Below are 24,020 nucleotides of genomic sequence, written 5' to 3' on the forward strand. Positions count from 1 at the left end.
CACTTGTTGTCTGTTTTTTGTCACTACAAGGCAGACATCAGGTTGTTTGGACACCTCAGCTCCATTTCCATTCCTTAACACGTTTGAGTTTCTTCTACGGTCAGCTTGAGCGCTGATGTTCTTGGCGTTGTAGTGCTTGGTTTGGGGATAATTACAGCCGCATTACCCTAAATTACTGATACGTGCTCCCTACATGAACTCCAGCTGAACACAAGTTTTATCTGGACATTTCTTTGCTTTTAAAATTGTTTAAAATCTCGTCTATGAACACTAACCAAGAAACCACACAACCGTTGCCATGATTGACAGATACATCCTTTCAATCTGAAATCATTGTCTTGTATTGTGACATTTATGGCCAAATTCACCAGTACGCTGGCTGCTTTATGCCAGTCTGGCCCTGGCCAGTTACAATGGGCTTACAGCTGCTTTGTGTTGGCAGCGCAATGCAAATCAGCCAGAGCATGCCTTGCCGTTTCCTTCTCTTCTTGCCCTGCACATTCCCCTGGGCAGGCTCCCCCAAATGCCTTCTGAACCCCAGACGTTCCTTGCATGCGTGTGCGCACATGTGCACACTCACATCCATACACATGCACTATTGCCAGCTCTTTGGAGCAACACAATTTTAAGTGCTGCTGGAGCCAGTCTCAGCCAATGAGTGGAGAAGCTCCAGCCCTCACATCATTTTCAGCTCTTCCTCAGGGGAAAAACCCCTCTTATTGGCTGGATGCCTTGGCCACTTGTCCACCTCCTAGGGAAGAGCGGCTATTGAGAGCTGCTGCAGGTATTGGGCCACGCTCACCTCCAGGAGCCAGAGGGGTGTGGAGGTTAAGGAGGGTGGGGTATAGACAGTCCCTCTTTCAAAATGGCGTCATCTCTTACTCTCAATGGGTTTAAAGCCCTTCACGAAGATGGCCAGTGCCTCCCATATTTCTTCAGTGGAAACGAAGCCAAATTGCTTCCAGAGAAGTACAGTCAGAAGGCAGCGAAGAGCCCTGTGCAGTACCGATGAATGGAATTGGGCGACATCGTTGCTATGGGCAGCCTAAGTCCCATTGAGAGTGATAGGAAATGGCAGCCATTTTGAGAGAACAGTTGTGCTGAGTTTCTGTGAAGGAGGCCATTATTCTTCAGCCTCTGTTAGAGGAGAAACTTTCATTTACAAAAAATAATGGGGAATAGTCCTTAAAAGTGCTTCTAAAAACTACCAATTGCACCAGATATACCCTGGCTTCACCTCTCGGCTGGGGTTCGTGTGACTAGACAGTGGTTGTGGGTTTGGGACAATTGAAGGCCCTTTCTTGAAGGCCCAGTTTTAACATTAATTTTAACTCATGAACTTATTACTGGAATTACTTGACATGTCCAGAACATTCATTTAGTATTCAAAGAACAATTGCTGGAATCTTTCACGCAATAGTGTATGTTTCCGATAGAACCAAGAGACGGGATTGTGGCTTTAAGTATAAAACTCACTTGAGCTGTAACTATGGAGTGTCCCTTACAAACACTGCTTGTGATGCATGTAATACCCAGTGACAGAGCTCAAAGTCCCCCAAGACACCAGCAGGCTTTCCACAAAGACAGACCGAGCCACACATAATCCATGCAGATTCAGTTCACACTGCGTCTGCTCTAGTCCTTAGATGGCATTTGAGAGTCCATAACGCCTATAGACAAACCTGAGATGCACATAATTCCCGTAGAAACAGTACAAAACAGCAAAATAACAGTAGATACAGAATGAGATGGACACACTCATGAAAAACATGGCACAAGACACAAATAAATGCCAGACAATCCCTGAAGATCTCACTGAGAGCCATGCAATCCACTGAAAACCACTTTGGTGGGCAACCAATCATTACAGAGCCCACCTGAGGTCCCAGACTGCCCTGAACAACACCTGAGAGTCCATATTCCTCACACACAGAGCATGGGATGCAGCTGACCCTGCTGGCCAGAGGGGTGATCAGAGCATTATCAATTTCTGTCCTGACTGTTCATTATATAAACCCTGCACTGGATTTCTGTGCTCCGGAAGCAGGGCTCCAGCAGGGCCAGAAGGAAGTGGTTAGTAGGGGCAGGGCTGGGGAGGGAGAGGATTGTCTCTGAGAATTGATTTGTTTATAACTAGAGATTAAGACCCAAATGGAGGAAAGTTGGAAGTTCCTCTTTAGGGGCCTGATTCATCGCCCTTTGGAATCTCCTTCCTTTGGCTTCACTGGGCACTGCCTTAGCTGTGCAGGAGGGTATTATTCTACCAACGTGACAAGGAGATGGGACTGACAGGCCATGTCTGGGATCTGTAAACCCCTCCTGTTCCTTCTGGGTGAGGCTGCACCCTCTCCCTGAGCTCATTGTGATGGGTTTGGAGGGCACAGTGCTCGGGGTTATGGTGCTCAGGCAGGCAGCCTATCAGCAGAAAGGAAGTCTGTTTAGTTTTAAAAGCCTTCCCTTAGGGAGGGAGTAGTTTTGGTTACTAGAAGTTCAAACCAATTTCTGCCGCCTGTGAGGGGTGGGGGAGGTGTTTCCAAATGAGCTTTTGCCAAACTCAATCTGTAGGAAAAGCAGGAACCAAATTCCAGGCCACATCTTTACTGCATGTCATACCTTGGCATTTTCACATTAATAACAATTTATCACAACTAAACCATGGGGCACATTTCTTTACCCACTTGAGGAGAAAGTCAAATGCAAACACTGGGGCAAGGAAGCCACTGAACTGAAAGTGAAATGAATCAGCCCAATGATAACTGGCCCAATGGGCTGGCTCAAATTAATCACGGGGTTTGTTGATCTCAGTTCCTCACAGGAGCTGAGACGGAATTGTTCACCAAGCGCTATAGAAGCTGCCATATTCTGTAGAAATTGTACTGTCTCCAGTGAACTCTCCTTCAAGCCAGCTGTAGGGATGCTTGGGAACTGTCTGCAGCAACCTATGGAAAAGCTTTGATTGCATTTGTAATTGACACTAAGACTGCAACAGTTTTCCTGCCGTTGCATCATCCCTGAGTGCTACCCTGTAGGGACACACATTTGAAAGAGCTGCGCCAGGCGGGCAAGTGCCAGGGCTGCCTAACATCTTGCTCTCCTTGTCTGTGTATTTGTCTTTTGCAGCAGTATCATCCCACTGACATCACTGGGCAGCTCAACCTCTCCGACCCCTCAGTCAGCACTGTGGTGTGACGTCCTCCAGCAGGAGCCATCAGTCCCTAGTTTAAGACGGCCCAGCCCAGGACTCCCTTTCAAAGGGACACTGATGGGTCCTTACTGGTGAGTCAAGAGGGATGCATCCTCCATCCATACGCAGTGACTTCATTGTCTCTCTTCTGCCCTTCCTGGTCCCGCTGACACGTAATGCCCCAGATTGCACTACAGAACTAGGGACCGTTCTGGAGCTGCACTGTACAGAGATGATCACTTCCGCGTCATGCTGTGTTTTACTCAGTATTGCCACTGGCTGCAGATGAGCTGGAATTAAGGCAAGAGGAGAGGGCTCTGAACGGCCCACGGCACCTGGCCATCTCACAGAGCAGCGACAGGAAACGCAGGGAAGGTGTGGATGTTGCATCCTTTGCAGGGGGAGGAGGACAATTTGCTGAGACCTTGTTTGTTCCTAAGCGTGTGTATGGACTATCATAGCCTCTTCCACATACTTCACATGCCACAGGAGGACTGTGACATGGTCTGGTAGCACTGGAGCTGTTGGTTCCTGTCCATAGCTCAGCACACAAGGCACATGTCTGCCTCTGTTCTGGTGTCGTTGTTTCAGGGAGCAGGTGCAGCCACACAGTCCGTTGATGAAACACGTTCCCTCTGGCTACAGTTGGGAAGAGCCTTTTCTCCAGCTCTCTCCATTTCCAGATGATGATAAAGTACAAAGCTCCCTATTCACCCTCCCCTCCTGTCTGCACCAAGCCAGCCCCTGCCCTGCGCCCACATTAGCCATCTGTTTCTACATGGCCATTTGCTATATGAGTAACACTGGCATCACTTCCCTCAGCTCCCCACTGCTGGCACCCCTCCAGCCTGCTGTGACAGAGGTGGCTCGGAGAACCATTGCTGGCTGCTTGGTGAGGTCCTGTCAGTGTGTTTTGAGCTCCCCTTGAGGCCGTCTGCACACAAGACATTTGTATGGGCCAGGCCACGCTGAGCACTGCTGCAGATGGATGTCCAGCCCAGCAACGCATGTTTAGTAATAAGGCAAAGCAGCGTTGGTACCAGGCACTGGCGCGCACTGAGATCACTGCTCTGGATATTTTGGTCCATCTCTTGTCTTTGCCATCCACCTCGCTGCCCCAGCATCTCCATGGCTCACGCTGCAGCAGTGTATTTCATAGCAAACGGCCAAAGGCGTTCTGCCCCATCCCCTCACAGGGGCTAGACTGACGTTCCTGCTGAATGCCCTCAAATGCTTATAGTGTCACAGTGTGGCCTCCCAGCACCACTAACGAGGGCTGTTGTGAGCAGTGTGCCCTGGCATGAATATGGTGCTACACACATACTGGCAGGATCCTTACCCACCGGACCTGCACTCACCATTGAACCAGAAAAGTGAGTTCACTAGTGCCACCACCAGGCCTCCTCTGAACACGCCACAAGAGCTCGCTGTCAGCCTGGCACCACTGGCATCTCTACAGTCAGCGCCTAGGCACGGCCCACCCATCATGGTGACCGAGTCACCACCACACATTCACCGGATGAGCCGCAGAAGAGGGGGCACTCGGAGGGACACTTGCCCATTCCCAAGGTTCTTGTCCATGCTCTGCCTGATTCATCCCGCATCGTACGTCTCCAGGCGCCGTTGTCTCCTGTCAGGCAGCGGGGAATGAACGTGGCCAGCAGTGCCAGCCTGTAACCCCACTGCACTGTCTAGTCAATTCTCTAGCAACCGCACAGCAGGCAGGCGCTACCCCGTGCACAGTGTGTCGTGTGCATGCAAAGCTGTTGGTATATTTAACTCTTGCATGTGGAATGTAGATACATTTTTTAAAAGCAAACCTGTCTGCAGTGTGACACTCCGACGCAGCCCCACCTGGGTGCGCTGGCCGGTCTGTGCCATGGCGTGCCGTAGCAGCAGCTACCTTCCCCTCCAGTACTTTAACCCCCAGGGCTGGTGGCCACTGCAGAAGGAATTGGACTGTACAGTATTTCCAGACTCAGTGGGCCAGATCCTCAGCTGGCATAAATCAGCGTACCTCCGTTGACTGCAGTGGCTCTATTGATTCCAGTCAGGCGAGGCCAGTTTACACCAGCTGAGAATTTGGCCCATGCTATGTATACTTCGGTGTCATGTAACTTAAAACACCCTTTTGCCAGAGTTGGGTAAAGTCCAAACTGGACCATAAAGAGGTTTATTCCACTGCCTCGTGCCTCCCTTCTTTTTGTAGCCATTTTCAATGGAGACCCACCCAGCAAACCCAGTGGCTGCCACCAACTCTGAGCCTCCCCTGGTGTTACTGTCAGATAGTTTACAGATAACACAACAAAAGGCAAGGGTGGAGCAGAGCAACATGTGGCTGTCACGGAGTGTGGGGGAGTCCGGCCCTGCACCCCTCTTCCTGGGACCCACAGTGACTTTTAGCCAGCCAGTAAAACAGAAGGTTTATTGGACAACAGGAACACAGGTTACAGCAGAGCTTGCAGGCACAGTCAGGACCCCTCCATTGAATCCTTCTGGGCTTACAGGGTGCTTGGATCCTAGCTAGGATACCCTGAATTCCGCCCACACAGCCCCAAGCCCAAACTCCAACTGCTTCCCTCCTGCCACTCCCTTCCTTTGTTCCCCTTCCCGGGCCAAGGTGTTCACCTTTCCCCTCCCTTACCTAGCTCAGGTTATAGGCTCCGGTATCGTCCATCCCCTAAAGTCCTCCCCTGCTCTCCCATTCCCCACACAGACAGCCCCTACTCCATCACATTGGCAAAGCCAGCAATGGGCACCAGCTCCAGGAGGGACCCGGCGAGAGCATGAACATGGGTCCACATGCCAGGAGATCCCAAACCAGACTGCTCCTGGAGCTGATCTGTGCCTGGGCCATCGCTCCAGACAGCATGCAAAGACGTGCTCAGTAGTCACACAATAGACAAGCTGCTGGAGCGCGCTGCCTGAAAACTGGCTGAGCTAGACACATTCTGAGAGCAGCTAAACTTGGCTGCAGCCCAAGCCTGTTCCCTTCCAGGCTTCTGGGAGCCCTGCTAGCCAAGTGAATAGCATGCTAAGAACCAGGTCATGCTGCCTTTTTGTTCATTAGCATAATAGGCAACCTGTTACATGCCTGAAAATGAGCATGATTGCTAGATAGACAAGCAGCTCTTCGAGTGCCAGGGCTGCTGCTTGCAGCTCAGGGGAGCTCTCTTGAACAGGACCTAAAACAGCAGTCACAAAAACCTCCTCCGCCCCCCATCACTGCACGCAGGTGCCCCACAGGCTGAAGGCTGGGTCCCTAGGTGTCAGTACTGGGGGTGAATCTCACCATGGCAGCGGGTTTACAGAGTCCTAGGGCATCTGACAGATTTTCATCCCAGCGGGGCAGATCCTCAGCTGGTGTAAATCGATGTCGTGCCCTGGGTCCAGGACTCCCCTGACGTCAGTGGTGCTATGCTGATTGCCACCAGCTGAAGCTCCACCCCTGGGGGTCAAGTTCTGCTTTGGCTGCCGTGGCTCTGCACAGCTGGCACCGAGGGCAGAACCTGGCTCCTGCTCTTCCAATGTGTCTAAAATAAATGGAGGAGTTAGAGAACTCTGCTCTCAATGCAGTGGAGTCATTGCTGGGGGGCTGTATGCTGAGCCCTACACTGTTCCGGTGAACGGCACTTACTGCATGACTGAAGTCACAGTTGCACTGGGTTATATACAGAGGTGTCACTTTTTATTTACTATTAGAAGTGCATTTTACACACTCTTTGCTGTAGTGTCTGGGTGCTCTTTGCTGATACTGTTATATACCGGCTACAGCCACACACGGATGCTGCCCTCCGCCTTTCAGCACCTGCCTTCTAAAATTGGGTTGCAGAGGAGTCCATAGGAAGAGGAGTCTTTTATGTTCTGGTGGCCACAAGCCTCAGCCTGATCTCCAGTGGAAGCTGGTTCTGACCCTTACTAAGGAAGCTCATTACCTGATCCGTTCCAGGAATGCCTGGGACTTCATCAAGGTCAGCACCCTGAGGTAGCCAGATCTCGATCCATCCAGGGCTTTGTGGAGGAGAAGCAGGCCGTGGAATTGGAGTCTGGATTGGGTAGGTAAGGGGAGTAGCATACAGAGCACTTTTCATGGGTTCTGCTCAGTCTGCTCCAGCAGTATGCAGGCTGCAGCCAGAGCTTCCAGATCGTGCTTGGTCAGTGCCAGGGAGAGCGTATTACAATGGTTAGGCTTGGAAGCAACAAAGCAATGGAAGGGGGTGGTGAGGTCTTCCTGGGAGTGCAAGGGCACTGCTGGGCAGATGCAGACTGTTACCAGCAGAACCCCAGGGTCATGCACCTTTTAGGAAGCAGGGGCTGATGCCCTCAGCCCAAGATGTCGTTACTGTTTTTGCTAACCCATTAAAATGCCTCCCTCTGCCAGTCAGTAGCCCCTCTCCTGTTCTCATGCAGCTCCAGAGCTGGACTAGGAGGCATCACAAGCTGTCTGACAGAGACAAGGAGATTATTCTGGCACATGTGAGGACTAGGCTACAATGCACTAGGGATTCCCAGGTTAAGATGGGTGGGTGCAGGTTCTTAGATTCCCAGGCCGGCAGGGACCATTGTGATCATCTAGTCTGACCTCCTCTGGGCCAGAGAACTGCCCCAGAATAGGTCCTATTGACTGACAGCATAGTTTTAGAAAAACATCCAATCTTGATTTTAAAATCAAGTTATGGAGAATCCACCATGACCCTTGGTAAGTTGTTCCAATGGTTCATTACACCTCCCCTGATTTCCATTCGGAATCTGTCCTGCTGCACCTTCTACCCACTGGCTCATCTTAGCCCTTTCTTTGCTAGTTTGAAGCACCCATTATTAAATCTTTGTTCCCCATGTAGATACTCACAGCCTGGGACCCCTTAGCCTTCTCTTTATTAAGCAGACTAGAATTATCTCTTTGAGTCCACCACTATGAGGCAGGCTTTCTACTCCATTAATCATTCTGGAGGGTCTTCTCTGACCCCTCTCAAATTTATCACTGTCCTTGAATTGTGAGCACCAGAACGGGACCCAGGAGTCCAGCAGCAGTTGGACCGGTGCCAAATACAGAGGTGAAACAACCTCTTGACTCCTCCTGTTATTGAGATGGAAGAAATAATAACAAAGCAGTAAGGCAGCATGAGGCTGAGACGATATTTCCCCTTAAAACGATGCCCAGAAAATGTCATAAGTAGAAAGGATCAACTCCAGGCATTCCCAGCAAAGGGCTCACCCCCTCCCTTGACCCTGCCCCCGACTGGAGAGGAAGCCACAGTGTATCAGGATGGATTTAAGCGCAGATCCCTGCATCCTTAGAATCAGACCCCTGTACTGAAAAGAGACCCCCGTCCCCGTTTGTTAGGAGTGACTGGCCCCCAGTGCAAGACCCAGAAGAGCCCAGAGGAGGAGGGCTGGGTGTGTCTCAGCCCCATAGATTATGTAACTGATGGGATGGGTGATCAGAGGGGAGGAGTGGCAGCTGAAAACTACCCAAGGCACCAGGAGGCTGCCAGCCAGGGCTCAGGCACATTCCTGCTCCACCTGACTCTATGCAGAGAGGGGCCAAAGTGACAACTTCCTGTGGGCACATGGCAAGGCTGAGACCAGGCTGTGCTTAGTGGGTGCAGCAGTGCTGGGTCCCCAGCCTGTACCTGGGACTGGGCAACCCAACTCCACAGGAGCAGTGAGTGAGGACAGGCCAGCAGGGAAGGAGACCGGGGGAGATGGAGGTTCGAGAGCTATAAGGGGATGGTGGGTGAGGGGGAACACTGGGTGGGGAGCACATGTGAAGGGTTTGCTGTCAGATAACATAGTACTACTCCTTAGCACCTAAGATCACTGCATGTGTTCCCAGCACTGCATACATGGTGCTGCGGGAAGGGGAGAACAGGCTGCCCTTGAACGCCCAGTGTTTTACTGGGACTAGCCCATGGGGTGCACGTGTGTGTGTGTGTGTGTGTGTAATGGAAAAGGACATTTTCCATGTGTGTTGGATTCCATTGTGCTACTGAGTGGCTCTCAGGCCCGACAACATTACTGTCATTCCCCACTGGTAGGGTGGGTAACCCGGACTTGGGGGTTAGCTTTGGCTCTGGGAGCATTGGCCATACAGGAAGAGCTGGAGCCAGGAGTAATCGATTTGGTGATGCTTCCTCTGAAGCCAGAATGCACTTCCCAGAATCCAGCGCAGCTCTCTTGTTGGCCATTCTCTGCCGGTAGGTCACAGCGAGCGCTCACTGTCCAGGTCTGCAATCTGAGCTCTCAACACAGAGGGCACAAGGAATATTTCTGTTCCTGATTGTTGAGCCAGGTCCCAATTCAGGTTTCCAGAACACATACTCACGGTTTCAAGTTCAAAAATTCACTTGCCACAAATATTCTCTAAAATGTACCATTCCTGTGAGCTCTCTTGTCTGGGGACATGTTTGCTAGAACATCAGTGGGACATGAATGCAAACAGGAAGTGAGCACGCCCAGAGCCAGCTAGTGCTGACATTCACGTAGGTAGGTCCAGAGCATTGTTCAGTGTTTGCCCAGCTCCAGCTCTTTACTCACGACTCTCTCATCCAGAACATCTGCCTCTGTTCCCTGGGTGGAAAGGTGCATGCCTCTGGTTTGATTTGTCCATGCTCTGGTCTAAACACATGAGGAACCAGAGCAAATGGCTCCTATTTCTTCAGGGTAGTAGCAGCATTCACACCCTGACCATTCCTCTGAGCACACTGTGGCTGCTACCCAACCACCAGTGCAGTTAAGACTGAGAACACAGCAAACCTAAAGGCAATTCTCAGCTCACCCTACTGCAGCAGGCATAAGGTTTCCTAGCATGCCATCCCAATCGTGTTAGCCCTGTGAATTGGTGTGGGGACTGCACTCAGCCCCCAGCTGTCACGTTCATACTGGGGGACTGGGCTGGGCAGGCCAGATGGTTACACCCTTCAGCTAACACTGAAGCCCTGGTAATGGAGGGTCGTCCCTCTAGGTGCCTTTGAGGCAAATTAGGAAGCAGAGAGGGGCCTTTCACCTCTGAGGTGCTGGCATGAACCAGGCCAGGGGGGAGTAGTTCCCATCTGCTGCTGGTCAGGGGCAGGTGTGGAAGATGATGAGGGGTTCTCAGCCCAGTCCTATGGGCTCTAACTCCATCAGAACAATTGGCACCTCACTGGCAGGCTCTTGGAAAGAGCTGGAGGGCTCAGGGGTGGAGCCAGCACTCGCCAGCCAGTGCAGATGGATGTTCAGAGAAGTCTTGCAGAAACCTTGGGGATTTCCCTCTTGGTTCGTTGCTGCAGCTCCAAGGAACGTGAGTGGGGCTCATGGTCCCTGGGGGAGAAGGAAAGGCCCCCAGCAGGGGAAGATAACACAATTCTCTTCCCGGGTCCACGACAATGCTTGCCAGCCCTGGGACACAGACAGTACCTCGTCCCCAGGCTGGCCCACCCAGAGCTACTGCAGCCATGGCACTCCCATGTGGGTGGGCTCCTCACCAAAAGCAAAGTTCGTTCAGGAGGTGGTTATAAGCTACAGCCAGAGAGCCGAGGAGGAGGCAGATGAGGATGCTGGCCAGGAAGGAGGCTGGGCCGATGAGCAGGAAGAAGACGTAGTCCCGGGGGTGCAGCAAGCTCTCCTGGCAGTGGCTGAAGGACTCGTTGCCAATGGCCAGGAGGGGATACTGGTTGAGGTGCTCTGGGAATCTGCACAGGATCAAATTCTCCTCTGCCAGAGAAAGATAGACACAAAGGTCAGGCTGGGTCATGGTTCCCAACCTGGCAGCAACACATGAGAGCTGGCTTGGGCTCCTGCCTGGGCTGGAGAAGGGCAGCAAAAGGAAGGGCAGCGCCAGGGAGGGAGGCTGGGCAGGGCAGTGTTGGGCAGGGTGAGCCAGCAGCCGCGGGGAAGACCTGCAGGCCGGCTGGGTGTGCTAGTGCTAGGCGAGGTCACGCAGGACAATCCAGCATTGGGAGGATGGGGCAGGCTGTGGGCCATGACGGCAGCCCTGCAGTGGGGCAGGATGGCAGCACTCAGGAGGAGCACGGCCTAAGTGGCCAGGAGCAATTCCCCCTCCCACCTCGGTCTTCTTGTAGTGCCACAGGCACCAGGTGAAATGTGCTGCGCAGAGCTGGGGTTAATTCTGTCAGCCCAATGGAGTGTCATGGAAACATCCCACCCAGCCAGGGTGCAGGCCCAGGGCTCCCGCCTCAACACGACGGCACCGGGAGCAAGTCGGTGCCCATGGTGATACACACGAGGAAGTACGTCGGGGGGCTGATGGGAGAGGCTGAACTGGCTCGAAGGCTGAGAAACTGGAGCAGGGTCTGGGGCAGCCGCTCTCTCAGGGCTGGGGGTACGATGCCCACAGAGCTGGGGGGGGGCGGGGCCTGGGGCAGCCCCTCTCCCAGGGCTGAGGTTATGATGCCCACACAGGCCGGTGCCACCCCTCAGCTGGGAGGGAGCTGTAGGGACAGATGTTCTCCTCCTGCTCCTGCACTACAGCGGGAAGGGTGGCGCCATCAGCCGGGGGGGTTCTCTGCCTGCAGGAGGCAGTACTGCCCGCCCACCAGATAGTGCCGCTCTCAGCCGAGGAGCCGGCAGGAACCACACGGCACTATCTGGTGCCCACCATGGGGCCATGGGGCAACTCCATAAACAGCCTCCCGTCCTCCCAGCCCCGGCTGCACTGGCCTCTCCTCTTCTTAGTGGACTGGAGGACAGAGAGGCGCTAACCTGAAACTCCCTGTAAGGGCTCAAATCACAGAGGCCTGGCAAAAGGCCTGGCCCCAGCTGGTGCTCATTACCCCAGCCAGGCCCAGTCAGATAGAAAACACAGGGGCACCCTGCTGCCTGGATGGAGAACCCCAGCCAAGTGCTGCATCTGGCCCCTGCGACCCTGAGCACACAGGGGCTGTGCAGGGCCAAGGGGAGCCGCTGTAGGCTGGGAGACGTTCAGAGCAGAGCACAGGGCCCAGGAAAGGAAGAGCTGGAGCACAGGGCAGCTCTGGTGGTGTCCCACAGCTGGAGACTCCCTGGCACTGACACTGCTCCCAGTGAGGGGCTGGCCCCTCACCATTCCCAAACTCCGTATCCTGAGCTGGGGACCCTGGGATGCCCCTTGGCGCCCATGGCAGGAGGGCCTATCCAAAACCAGGAGCCAGAGGGCTCTGCCCATCTGGAGCTCCCTTTCCTCAGCCCCACTGTCATAGAATCATAGAATCTCAGGGTTGGAAGGGACCTCAGGAGGTACCTAGTCCAACCCCTGCTCAAAGCAGGACCAATCCCCAGACAGTAGACTGTCCTTGATTCCCCTTTAACGCAGGCTCTGCGGCACATGGGCTGACTCCTTGCAGCCTCGCCCAGGCTTCTCCAGCGACATCAGTGAGCAGGCTGGGACCACAATGGGGGTCAGGCCCTGGCCCTCACTCCCTGCTCACTGTGTCCTGCTGGCCCAGCCCTGCTGCCGGTGAGTTGTCACTACCCCTGCAGAGCAGAGGATTGCAGGGGATGCCCAATACCAGGCCCCGGAGGCTTTGTTCAGAGTGGGCTGTCACCCAAGGGATTCTTGTGTGACCAGCATCGTGGTGGAACCATGCAGCCACATCATCCCCTGCTGCAACCCAAACCCGCCTGCTTCAAGGGGAGGGGACTCCTAGGGAAGCCACAGGTCCACGGACCCTGCCTCTGGCCAGAGGATGGAATAAATCTGCTGCCGTCAGTGCATGAGATTCACTCAAGGCTCCTTCTCCCAGCCTGGCCAGCCCTGGGAGTGAGGGAGTTGAGTGGGGCTGGCTGGAAATTGAGAACTCTGCAGCAGAAGGGAAATGAGACCTTGTACAACCGGAGACCCTGAAATAGGCCAGTGGCTGGGCTCTGCCTGACTCGGGGCAAGGATGTCAGCCTGGCTCCCCCACCAGGCTACAAATTCATAGCACATGTTCGCTCTGGCCGAATGACCATTGAATTATTTCTACAAAGTGGAACAACTTCAAACAGGAAAGATTGAGAGAGACCAATTGTATGGCCCAGTGGTCAGGGCCCTCCCCCAAGATACGGGAGTGGTGGGTCTGAGCCTGGCCTCTGAGAACGTTCTGTCAGAATCAAGAGGGTTCAGTGAAGAGGAAGCCGGATTGTCCAATGAAGAAAAGGTTTCATTGAAAAATTCCTGCCCTGCCCTAGGCCTGCGCTCTGCCCTCCATGCTGTTGTGCCACCCCTCCATTCTTACCTTGGATTTTGTCCCTGTTGCCCATGATCCAGAGGAAGAGAGGCTGGATTTCACAGGTGCATGCCCACGGGTTGCCCTGCAGCGTGAGGGAGTGCAAGGCAGGCAGGTTCAGAAAGACGCTGGCATGCAGGGACCTCAGGGCATTGCTGTGCAGAAAAAGCTCCTGCAAGCAGGGCAGTGCTTTCAGCACCTCCAGGGGCAGCTGGCCAAGCTTGTTGGCCTCCACGTTGAGAGTCACTAAGCCTGAGAGAGGCAGGAAGGTCTCGGCCGTGAGCACTGTGAGGTAGTTGTTGCTCAGGTCCAGCTCCTGCAGCGCCTCGAGCCCTGCCAAGGCCTGGCTGTGGATGCTCACCAGGACATTGCTGCGCAGGCTGAGGTTCTGCAGCGTGTGCAGCGAGCGGAAGGTGTGAGCCTTGAGGACGGCAATGTGGTTGTAGCCCAGCCACACGGCACTGGCATTGGTGGGCAGGTTTTCAGGCACAACGCGCAAGGCTCGGTAACTGCAGTCCACTTCCCCAGAGGAGCATCTGCAGATGGCAGGGCAGCCGGGGGAGGGCAGCGGGCACAGGAGGAGAAAGGCCAGGAGAGTGGCCAGGCTGCTCCAGCCAGCCATGCTTAGCTGCCAAGAGAACCACTCAGCTCCCGTTCCCCCAAGTCCTCCAGTTCTCCTGGCGCCTGCCGTGCCTGACACACCCAGCCTTCCTGGTCCGGCTCAGCAGCCCTCACAGGTTGGCTCTGTGGGGCAGGGGCAGCTGGCAGGGTGGGAGCCAGGCTGGGGGCACATGGTGCCTTGCACAGGTCTCAGACACCCTGCAGTTCTTCAGGCACTTTCCTCCCCCTGCAGAGTGCAGCCTCACCTGGAGCTCTGGAAACATTAACCTGGCTGCTCAAAGGCCAGCGCTCTCCCCGGCTGTGCTTTCTTCAGGGCGGAGCTGCACTTTCTTAGCAAATATTTTCACAGAGCAGACACTCCTGCCAAGATGCAGAGCCAGGGCCTCCCTCCCCCACCCCACAGGAGACTGCTCCAGGCCAGGTAGTGCAGCAGTGCCACACACAATAACCTTAAGGCCACACCCTTGGGGGACTGGCCAGATCCCCTGGACCCAGCCCATACTCAGGCCTCTCACAGGGCTCGGGCTGCACTGCTCACCCCAGCTCTCACTGCTCTCCTCGGCCACTGGGCCTGGCCCCTCCACCCACTCCTGGACCCTCTCCCCTTGGCAGCTCTGATTCAGGAGCCTGGAGCTGGGGCACTGGGGCTGCACACTCACCCCCCTCCCCGGCTTGTGCCCTCGCTGGCGCTCTCACTCTCTCAGTCGCTTGGGCCAGAAAGAGAGGCTGCAAGCCTGAGAATGGCTCTGTAGTCTAGTGGTCAGAGCATACACCCGGCTCACGGGAGAGACAGGATCCAGTCCCCCTGCTCCACAACTGGTTCATTAATTGTCCATGTGCCACAGCTCCACCAGGAGAGACTGAGGGAGCCCCACATGGCACTAGGCCAGAGCCCAGTGGCTAGTGCACTTCCCAGAGAGGAGCCAGGCCCCTGATCAATTCCCCCTCTCCCCATTAGGCAGAGTGGGTCTCCCACACCCCAGGGGAGTACCCTGCCCCCAGGGCTCAAAGCTGCAAGGCCAGTCCTCCTGCCTGCCAGATGGGGCCCCCAGCTGAGTGCTCCTGGGCCCTGGTTTGGGACTCGCTCCACTGGGAGATAGGCACCAGCTGCTCCCTGTTTGCAGAGGAGACACATCAGTGCAAGGGCATGAGACCTTCACAGACACAGGCGCCAAGGGGGGTTAGGCACCTGCAGAGTTTCAGCAGGAGTTTTGTGCATCGCAGTGGTGCCAAACCCAGACTTAGGTGCTTAACTCCTGTTATGCACTCAGGCCCTTCTGCCTTGCCCTCCTTCTGGGAGCCCCCCAGCCCTCCAGGCTCCAGCAGGGCTGCTGCTCAGTCTCAGGACAGGGCTCTCAGCCCCACCTGGAGAGATCCAGGACAGGAGGGGAGGAGCTTGGTGCTCAGCAGTGTACGTGTGCCAGCCAAGGGCTGGGGCTGTATCCTGAAACTGGCACTTTCTTGGTCTGAAATTCTTTTGAATCTGGCAGAAAAGTTTGATTAGCCCCTTGGTGCAGCATCTCCTGCCCCTCACCTCAAGTGCTGAGGTGCCCCCTGTGATGAAGTGGGGCTGTTTTTAATGTTTCCTCTGAATACTGTGTTGGTGCCTCCGTTTCTGGCCGACCCTCTGTCTCCGTGGCAACTAATGGCCTGGCCCTTCTCCTCTGCAGAGGGATGCTAAAGGTGTGGGAGAACAAAGAGATCAGGTGACCTCCTGGCCTGAGAAAGAGACAAAGGCCACAAAAGGAGGGGCTGGAGGGGGGTTTTCAGTTTTGGAAGCTGGCTGGAAAGGGAGAGGGACTTCCCAACGGGGCTGTGGCCTCCCTGGGGGACCCAGATGGACCTAACTAAAGGGGGTCCTGCTGTCTGTTCCTGCAAGACCTGCCTTGGACTGTGTTCCTGTCGTCCAAATAAACCTTCTGCTTTACTGGCTGGCTGAGAGTCACGTCTGACTGTGAAGTGGAGGTGCAGGACCCGGTGGCTTCCCAGGACCCTGCCTGGGCAGACTCACTGTGGGAAGTGCACGGAGGGGCAGAGGATGCTGAATGCTCCAAGGAGAGACCCAGGAGGTGAAGACGTGTGAGCTTCTTGCCCTGGAGACAGTCGACTCCAAGGGAGAGGAGGCTCCCCAAAGTCCTGACTGGCTTGGTGGGGAGCAGTTCCAGAGCATCACCCAGGGACTCTGTGACACTTCCCACCCTGCTCTTCCCCACATCCTGGCTCCTAGGCACGGGTGCCCACTGGAGCTGACAGAAGGCTGGGCTGGGACCACTGCATCTGCAGCTGATGCACCTGGGTGAGGCGAGGGGCCCCTGCCAGGCTGGTGCATGGTAACTGTCTCCCTAGATTGCTCCTAGTCTGTCTCTTTAATGTCTCACTTGTGAGTCAGGGCTGATGCTGAGTCCGGTGAAGAGCTACCTATGGATACTGCTCCCCAGGGCCCTGGATCGGCTCATCTGGGAGTGGGCTCCTAGTTCATGGAGCTGCGAGTTGCTGGCCCCGCCCCACTCAGACCACAGCAATGGGATGGTTGGGAACATTACATTGAGCCCCTTCCCCCAGCACGTTTACAGCAAAACGGTAGCACAGAACCGAATGGGAAGGGGAATAACTGGGGAACCTTTGCAAGATGAGCACTGGGCAGCCGTTGCTGCTCTGCCCTTTCCCAGCATTCCCTGAGGCACCGATTGCTCAGGGGAGTTCACTGTGGTAGATGATTTTAGATGCATTCATTTGATCACGCTTGTCCTCTGAGGTGAGGTTGAGGGACTGTGACACTTTGAACTGCACCATGGATACCACAGCCAGCTCCTCGGGGTCCAGGAGGCCCAGGCTGAAGTCTGGAAGAAAAGAGCAGATGCTACCTGGCATGATAGGAGCTGCTCCCAGATTGGAAGTGCTCCAAACCTCCCTGCAGAACAGAGCAGGCCCAGGCAGCTGGGCTCCAGATGCCCCTTCCAGTCCAGGAGACCAGGAGACAACTGCTGCTCCAGACAACAGCCTCCAACAGCTGGAAATGCAAAGGCACCTGTGACACCAGGCAGCTGCCCTGGGAGTTCCAAAGCCATCGTGTGCGGCCCAGACCCCGGTGAACACGTCCTAGCCAGGGACTGGGCACAGCCTATTCCTATCACTGGCTGCTGCTGCCATGTGCTCACTGCTGGAATGTCCAGCACAACAGGCCCAGAGGAGTCCCTGTCCCTGGAGAAGACTTGGGTGTAGCTATGCGGGGGCCTGCTCTACTGTCCTGCCACGGGTAGCCCTAGCTCCCACCGCCATCATGGCCGACTTGTGCTAGCTAACAGGGCCAATGCCTGGGGAGAGCTGGTGGCTGTCAGGCCCCTGTATGCTCACAGGAACTGCCAGAGACCCAGAATCCAGGCCCTGGAGTCAGGAGGTTCAGGATTGGGTGGAAGTCCCTGAAACACTGGAGACAACAATCTGCATTGGCTACTGCTCTGATCTCCCCTCCTGGAACGCCTCTCTGGATAGCAAGGGGCTGCTCCTGGGCTGTTACCCATTTGCCCATTCCCAAGGGGCATGGGGGACAGACTCTGGCGCAGTGTAACACTGAATAACCATGGGTCCCTGTGGCCAGGACCTGCTTCTCCCAGGCTGGGTGGAGCCACATTTGGAAGAAACCCTGAAGCCTCCTGACTTTGACAGACGGGCTGCCATGGGCCAACAGGCTTTAAGCAAGGAGCAGGTCTCCCTGTCTCACATCCTGCTTGGGGAGGTGGAGCATTTAGCAAATCTGCCAGCCCCTGAGCCATAGAAGAGGGCCCTACCTGCATCCCGGGCTGACTGTGACCAGCTAGCTAGGTTTGAAAGGTGCTGCACCCTGTCTACATTAGTATCTAGACTCCCTTCACTAAATCACGCTAGCTAACATGCTTCTAATGACCTGCTCCTTCCCTCATCCAGATGTGGCCATAGGTAGTGTCACCCCCAGAGAGCACAGGAGGGGACAAGCCAGGCACCCCTTGCTTGCCAAGGTCTCAAAGACCCATAGGCGGCAACCTTCTACTCCCAGGGACCCTGCAGGCTGGCTGCCCCTTCCCTGGCTGCATTCTCGGGCTGTGTCTCCATGGGGGGGATTTGCATCAGGGCTTTTTGCACCAGTTGTCAGGTCAGCCAAAGGCAAAGCAGGAACGCTGTGAGCGTTCCAGGTGTGGGAGACGGGAGAGTCCACCAGGGTGACTCTAGCATCTCAAAGCCTGACGAAGCCAGGAGAAAACTGAGCTGGGAAGCTTCTCCTGCCATGCCAGGGCTGGTGGCACAGCCCTGCCCTCGGTGCTAGGAGAAGCTGTGCTACTCAGCATCTGTCCAACCCGAGGCACAAAAACACCCAGCCAGGCTATGGACGATGAGGACTCACCTGAGCAGAGGGGCAGGCAGAGGGAGCAGTTGCTCCGGGTCGTTGTGTGGTGACAGTAGTCAATGCAGCTCTGCACAGGGACACCACACACTGCAAAGAGACACGAGTGGCTGTTATCTTCTCCCCAGAGAGACAACCCCCCACCAGACCTGCGTGATGAACACTCCAGCACTGCCCTGAAACCTTACAGTGAAACTAGATGCGACAGACAGCAAGAGCTCCGCAGCGCTGCCCATTCCCTTGGCCTGTTTCCTGTCCAGGTGTGGGGTTTGGTATCCACCGCCTGTTTCCCCCTGCAACAGGGGTGGGATGGGGTGGTGTGCACACGATTGTGTGTGCACGAGTGTAACTTCAGTCCTGAGTCCTTGCAATCCCTTGGCAGCCTGCAAGGGCATCACCTCCACCTAGGGTGGCCAGACAGCAAGTATGAAAAATCGTGACAGATTGTGGGGGGTAACAGGCGCCTATATAAGACAAAGCCCCAAATATCAGGACTGTCCCTATAAAATCAGGACATAGAATCATAGAATATCAGGGTTGGAAGGGACCTCAGGAGGCTATCTAGTCACATCAGGTCACCCTACCTCCAGCCACAAGGGCACCTGTATCGAACGCCCAGGACCCTGGCCCCCCAACAACGAGCTCCTGAGAGGAGTGGCTCCAGGCCATTCCCTTGGCCAACAAGCAGTTGGGTAGCTGAAGAATGCCAGCCCCAGAAGGCGGCACTCCAGTCCCTGGGAAGAGTTGGATTTGTCTGCAAGTGATAATCCAGTGCCTCGCTCTCGGCGTGGGGCGTCGTCCTGGACTCGGCTCAGGCCCTCGTGCTCTGACTGGGTGGTGCTAGCCCCAGGGTCCTGTCAGGACATAGGCAGCACCCGCTCCAGCCTGCTCTCTTCAAGGCTCTGGAACTTGGCTGAGAATATCTTTCCCTGGGAAGGACTGGCATGAAAGGAATCACATCACCAGGAGAGAGAGACTTGGCAATATAATCAAAACGTCACTTCTTCTTAGGCACCTGTGCAAACACACGCTATCACACACACTCACATGTGCGCGCACACACACGTGTGGACATAATGTATGCACACACACACACAAATACACATGCACACTCACTCACACCCACACACGTGCACACGGGCTCAGCTGGGATCCAACAGGGGACAGTAACCAGAATGGCAGTACTACAGGGGGAGCGGCGGGCGAGCGGGGAGCTGTTGCTGCTGTTTACCCAGCTCTGGCAGCGAGCTTGCTGAGACACTGAGCATGATCCAGGGCTCCAGGCTCCACACCATCCATGCTGGCTGCAGCTCACGATTCAGGGCTGCCGGGCCATGGCACAGGGCAGGACTGCACCACAGGCATAAGGTCTCTGGGGTAGCGCTGCCCCTTCCCTCCCAACACACCCCCTCCTCCTGTTTATGCCAAGGGCAAGTGGGCAGCTGGCACAGGAAGTGTCAGGGCCTTTGCACCAGCTTTACCCCAGCACGGAGTCCCCTGCCATGAGCAGGAGAAGCACCATTGTTGGCATCTCAGCAGAGAGGCCCAAGACTCACTGAGCTATTGCACAGAGGGGGTGAGTGCAGGGTCTGAGGCACATTGCCAGCTGGTGTGGGGGGAGGAGGAGGCTGCTGCTGCCCCCACCCATGCTGGATCAGCTCTGTGAATAAACAGAGTCCAGGCTGCAGGCTCTCAGCTGACACTGGCACTGCATTCGCCACAGGACCCCCCCAGACGGACTCTGAGCAGTCACGGGGAAGGAGCACAGATCTGGGCACCAGCAGGAAGGGAACTGGCAGATCCATTGTATCTGAGCTCTAGACACCAGCAAATAAGACCTTGCCCAATCTGTGGGGAATCATGGGATCCATTCCCCCTAAGAGAGATCTTCCCAATCATTCCACCTGAGAGAGTCCAGAGAGAAAAGTACATTGACAAACAAATGCCTCACATCCTGCCAGTCCTCCTGCAAACAACACCGAAGGGCGCAGAGCAGGAACCAGTTTAATTATCCTGACATGCCAAGAGCTTGATTTTATTATTCTGTCCTAAAGCAAAGCTTGGATTTCAATACTAATCCCCAGCCGGAATGCTCCACGTGACTCCCACAACACAGCCCAGACCTGCCCCAGCCACGCACATCTCTGGGGCCCACAACACAGCCCTCACCTGCCCTAGCCATGCACAACTCTGGGGCCCACAACACAACCCTCACTTGCCCCAGCCACGCACAACTCTGGGGCCCACAACACAGCCCTCACCTACCCCAGCCACGCACAACTCTGGATCCCACAACACAGCCCTCACCTGCCCCAGACACAGACAACACTGGGTCCCAAAACATAGCCCTCACCTGCCCTGGACACACACAACACTGGGTCCCACAACACAGCCCAGACCTACCCCAGCCATGCACAACACTGGGTCCCACAACACAGCGCTCACCTGCCCCGGCCACCCACAACTCTGCATCCCACAACACAGCCCAGACCTGCTATAGCCACCCACAACACTGGGTCCCACAATACAACCCAGATCTGCCCCGGCCACCCACAATACTGGGTCCCACAACACAGTCCAGGTAGGGTTGCCAACTTTGGTTGGATGAATTCCTGGAGGTTTCATCACATGACATTATCTTTAATTAAAGATTAATCTTTAATTCCTGGAAATGCCAGGACAATCTGGAAGGGTTGGCAAAGCTAAGCCCAAGCAATACACAACACTGAGTCCCACAACACAACCCAGGCCACGCAGGACTCTGGCATGGTGATAGTGACTCTGAAATGCTCAGGGAGATTAGAGAGGACAGGTCACTGATTCAGAGCTATCTTGATCATTTGGTAAGCTAGGTGCAAGCTAACAATATGTATTTTAATACAGCTAAATGTAAATGTATTTGTCTAGGAACAAAGAACGTGGGCCATACTGACAAGGCGGGGGACTCTAGCAGAGAAACGTATGACACAAACCAATGGCTGGAAGTTGAAGCTAGACAAATTCAGATTGGACATAAGACCTACAATTTCTAACAGTGAGAGTCGTTAATCATTGGAACAATTTACCAAGAGATGTGGTGATTCTCCATAACTAGCAGTTTTTCAATCAAGACTAGGTGTTTTTCTAAAAGCTCTGCTCTAGGGATTATCTTGGGGCAGGTCTCTGGCCTGAGTTACACCAGAGATCAGGCTAGATGATTACAATGGTCCCTTCTGGCCTTGGAATCAGAATCTAAGCCCACTGCTTCTTGTCCTACCTTCAGTGGACATGAAGAACAATTGATCACAGTCCTCTTTATACCGGCCAACTTAGCTGAAGACTCTTGTCAGGTCCCCCTGTGTCTTCTTTTCTCAACACTAAACATGCCCAGTTATTTTAATCTTTTCTGATAGGTCAGGTTTTCTGAACCCTTTATAATTTCTGTTGTTCTCCTCTGGACTCTCTCCAATTTGTCTCCATCTTTCCTAAAGTGCAGTACCCAGAACTGGCCACAGGACTCCAGCTGAGGTCTCACCAGTGCCAAGCAGAGTGGGGCAAGCACCTCCCATGTCTTTGGGCAGGTCTACACACAAAACGGTGCAGCAGTGCAGCTACACTGATGCACCTGCACTGCTGTAGTGCTTCAGTGAAGACGCTACTACACTGATGGGACACTTTCTGCCACTGGCATAGTTCATCCACCTCCAGAAGAGGCGGTAGCTATGTTGACAGGAGAAGCCCTCCCATCGACACAGTGCGATCTACAATGTGGGTTAAGTCAGTATAACTGCGTCGCACACTCTCGAGCAACATATTTATATTGATGTAAGTTTACAGTTTAGACCTGGTCTTGCATGCAACACTCCTGTTAATACACCCCAGAATTATATTACCCTTTTTTGCAGCTGCATCATATTTTTGGCTCATGATCAATTTGTGATCCAGTATAACCCCCAGGGCCTTTTCAGCAGTACTACCGCCTAGCCAGTTACTTCCTATTTTGTACTTGTGAGTGTGATTTTTCCTTCCCAAGCGTAGTACCTCACACTCATCTTTGCTTAATTTCATCTTGTTGAATTCAGAACAATTCTCCAATTTGTCATGGTTGTTTTGAATTCTAATCCTGTTCTCCAAAGGTCTTGCATCACCTGCCGGCTTGGTGTCATCTGCAAATTTTGTAAGCACACTCTCCAATCTATTATCCAAGTCATTTATGACAATAATGAATAGTACCAGACCCAGGCCTGATCCTGTGGAGCCTACTGCATACGTCCTCCCAGTCTGACAGCAAATCATTAATAACTATTCTGAGTATAATCTTTCAACCAGTTGTGCACCCACCTTATAGTAATTTCATCTAGACCACATTTCCCCTCGTTTGCTTATGAGACCATCATGTGGGGCCGTGTCAACAACCTTAATAAATTTAAGATATACCACATCTATGCTTCCTCCCTAGCCCCTGGCCAGTATCCCTCTCAAAGAAGGCAATTGGGTTGTTTGGCGTGATTTGTTCTTGACAAATCCATGCTGGCTATTCTTATAACCCTATTATCCTCTAGGTGCTTACAAACTGAATGTTTACTGATTTGTTCCAGTATCTTTTCAGGTAGTGAAGTTAGGCTGACTGGTCTATTATTCCCCAGGTGCTATGTTTTCCCTTCTCAAGTCCTCTGGGACCTCACTCATCCTCCAGAAGTTCTCGAAGATACACTGCTACCTCGATATAATGCCACCCGATATAACACGAATTTGGATATAACTCAGTAAAGCAGTGCTCCGGGGGGGGGGGGCATGTTCAATATAACACGGTTTCACCTATAACGCTGTAAGATTTTTTGGCTCCCAAGGACAGCGTTATATCGAGGTAGAGGTGTAATTGCTAATGGTTCCAAGATTGCATCACCTAGTTCCTTAAGTATATTAGGATGAATTTCATCAGGCCTGCCAATTTGAATACATCTCCTATTTTGGCTTGTGTTCCTTCCTCCTGGTTGTTAGTGAAGACTGAAACAAAATTGGCATTAAATACCTCAGCTTTCTTGAGGTTATCAGTTATTAGCACTCCTTCCCCACTAAGTAGAGGACCTACACTTTCCTTTGTCTTTCTCTTGCTTCTAATGTATTTAAAGAACCTCTTCTTATGCTGTTATGTCCCTTGCTCGGTGTAACCCATTTTGTGCCTTACCGTTTCTGATTTTGTCCATACATGCTTATCTTTGAGAAGTCATGGAAGACGGGAGAGATTCCAGAAGACTGGAAAAGGGCAAATACAGTGCCCATCTATAAAAAGGGAAATAAGGACAACCCAGGGAATTACAGACCAGTCAGCTTAACTTCTGTACCTGGAAAGATAATGGAGCAAATAATTAAGCAATCAATTTCCAAACATCAAGAAGATGCTAAGGTGATAAGTACCGGTCAGCATGGATTTGTCAAGAACAAATCATGTTAAAGCAACCTGATAGCTTTCTTTAACAGGGTAACAAGCCTTGTGGATGGGGGGAAGAGGTAGGTGTGGTATATCTTGACTTTAGTAAAGCTTTTGATACTGTCTCGCAGTTACAGTGGTTCACAGTCATGCTGGACAGACATAAGGAGTGGGGTCCCGCAGGGATCGGTTCTGGGTCCAGTTCTGTTCAATACCTTCATCAATGATTTAGATAATAGC

The 24,020-nt window shown here is 53.7% G+C and overlaps 3 protein-coding genes across 14 annotated transcripts in view; 1 reads left to right on the forward strand and 2 right to left on the reverse strand.

Annotated features, from left to right (window-relative positions):
• The window catches only part of GRIN1 (glutamate ionotropic receptor NMDA type subunit 1), an 85,726-nt gene extending 80,357 nt beyond the window's left edge, over positions 1-5,369 (forward strand). For 11 of the 12 annotated variants that reach the window (XR_003996776.1, XR_003996778.1, XR_003996777.1 and 8 more), the window contains one exon: positions 3,121-5,369. Coding sequence is in view for 6 of the 12 variants with exons in the window: in XM_030535680.1 (XP_030391540.1) it covers positions 3,121-3,189 (69 nt within the window). In the remaining 6 variants the exon portion in view is untranslated. The remainder of the gene's footprint in view (positions 1-3,120) is intronic. The other variant, XR_003996779.1, reaches the window with a different exon arrangement.
• A 3,915-nt stretch (positions 5,370-9,284) lies between these two features.
• LRRC26 (leucine rich repeat containing 26) lies at positions 9,285-13,993 on the reverse strand. Its single transcript, XM_030535983.1, has 2 exons — positions 13,381-13,993; positions 9,285-10,879 (listed from the first exon to the last, which is right to left on the reverse strand). Exons 1-2 carry the CDS (start codon positions 13,991-13,993, stop codon positions 10,647-10,649), a joined length of 846 nt encoding a protein of 281 aa, XP_030391843.1. The 3' UTR covers positions 9,285-10,646.
• Positions 13,994-16,433: 2,440 nt separating this feature from the next.
• Positions 16,434-24,020, reverse strand: part of LOC115636142 — a 67,039-nt gene continuing 59,452 nt past the window's right edge. The window contains exons 32-33 of the mRNA XM_030535893.1: positions 18,371-18,460; positions 16,434-16,832 (exon numbers count right to left, since the gene is read on the reverse strand). Coding sequence (XP_030391753.1) covers positions 16,684-16,832; positions 18,371-18,460 — 239 coding nt within the window. The 3' untranslated portion in view covers positions 16,434-16,683. The remainder of the gene's footprint in view (positions 16,833-18,370; positions 18,461-24,020) is intronic.

This window comes from Gopherus evgoodei, chromosome 16, assembly GCF_007399415.2.
Source record: "Gopherus evgoodei ecotype Sinaloan lineage chromosome 16, rGopEvg1_v1.p, whole genome shotgun sequence".
In the NCBI taxonomy this organism is placed as follows: domain Eukaryota; kingdom Metazoa; phylum Chordata; order Testudines; family Testudinidae; genus Gopherus; species Gopherus evgoodei.

Excerpts from the sequence above, each read along its gene's own strand:
- LRRC26 (XM_030535983.1), bottom strand. The coding sequence starts at position 13,993 with ATGGCTGGCTGGAGCAGCCTGGCCACTCTCCTGGCCTTTCTCCTCCTG. Across the intron at positions 10,880-13,380 it reads CAACAGGGACAAAATCCAAG|AGGAGAATTTGATCCTGTGC; the intron begins GTAAGAATGGAG and ends TTTCTCTGGCAG.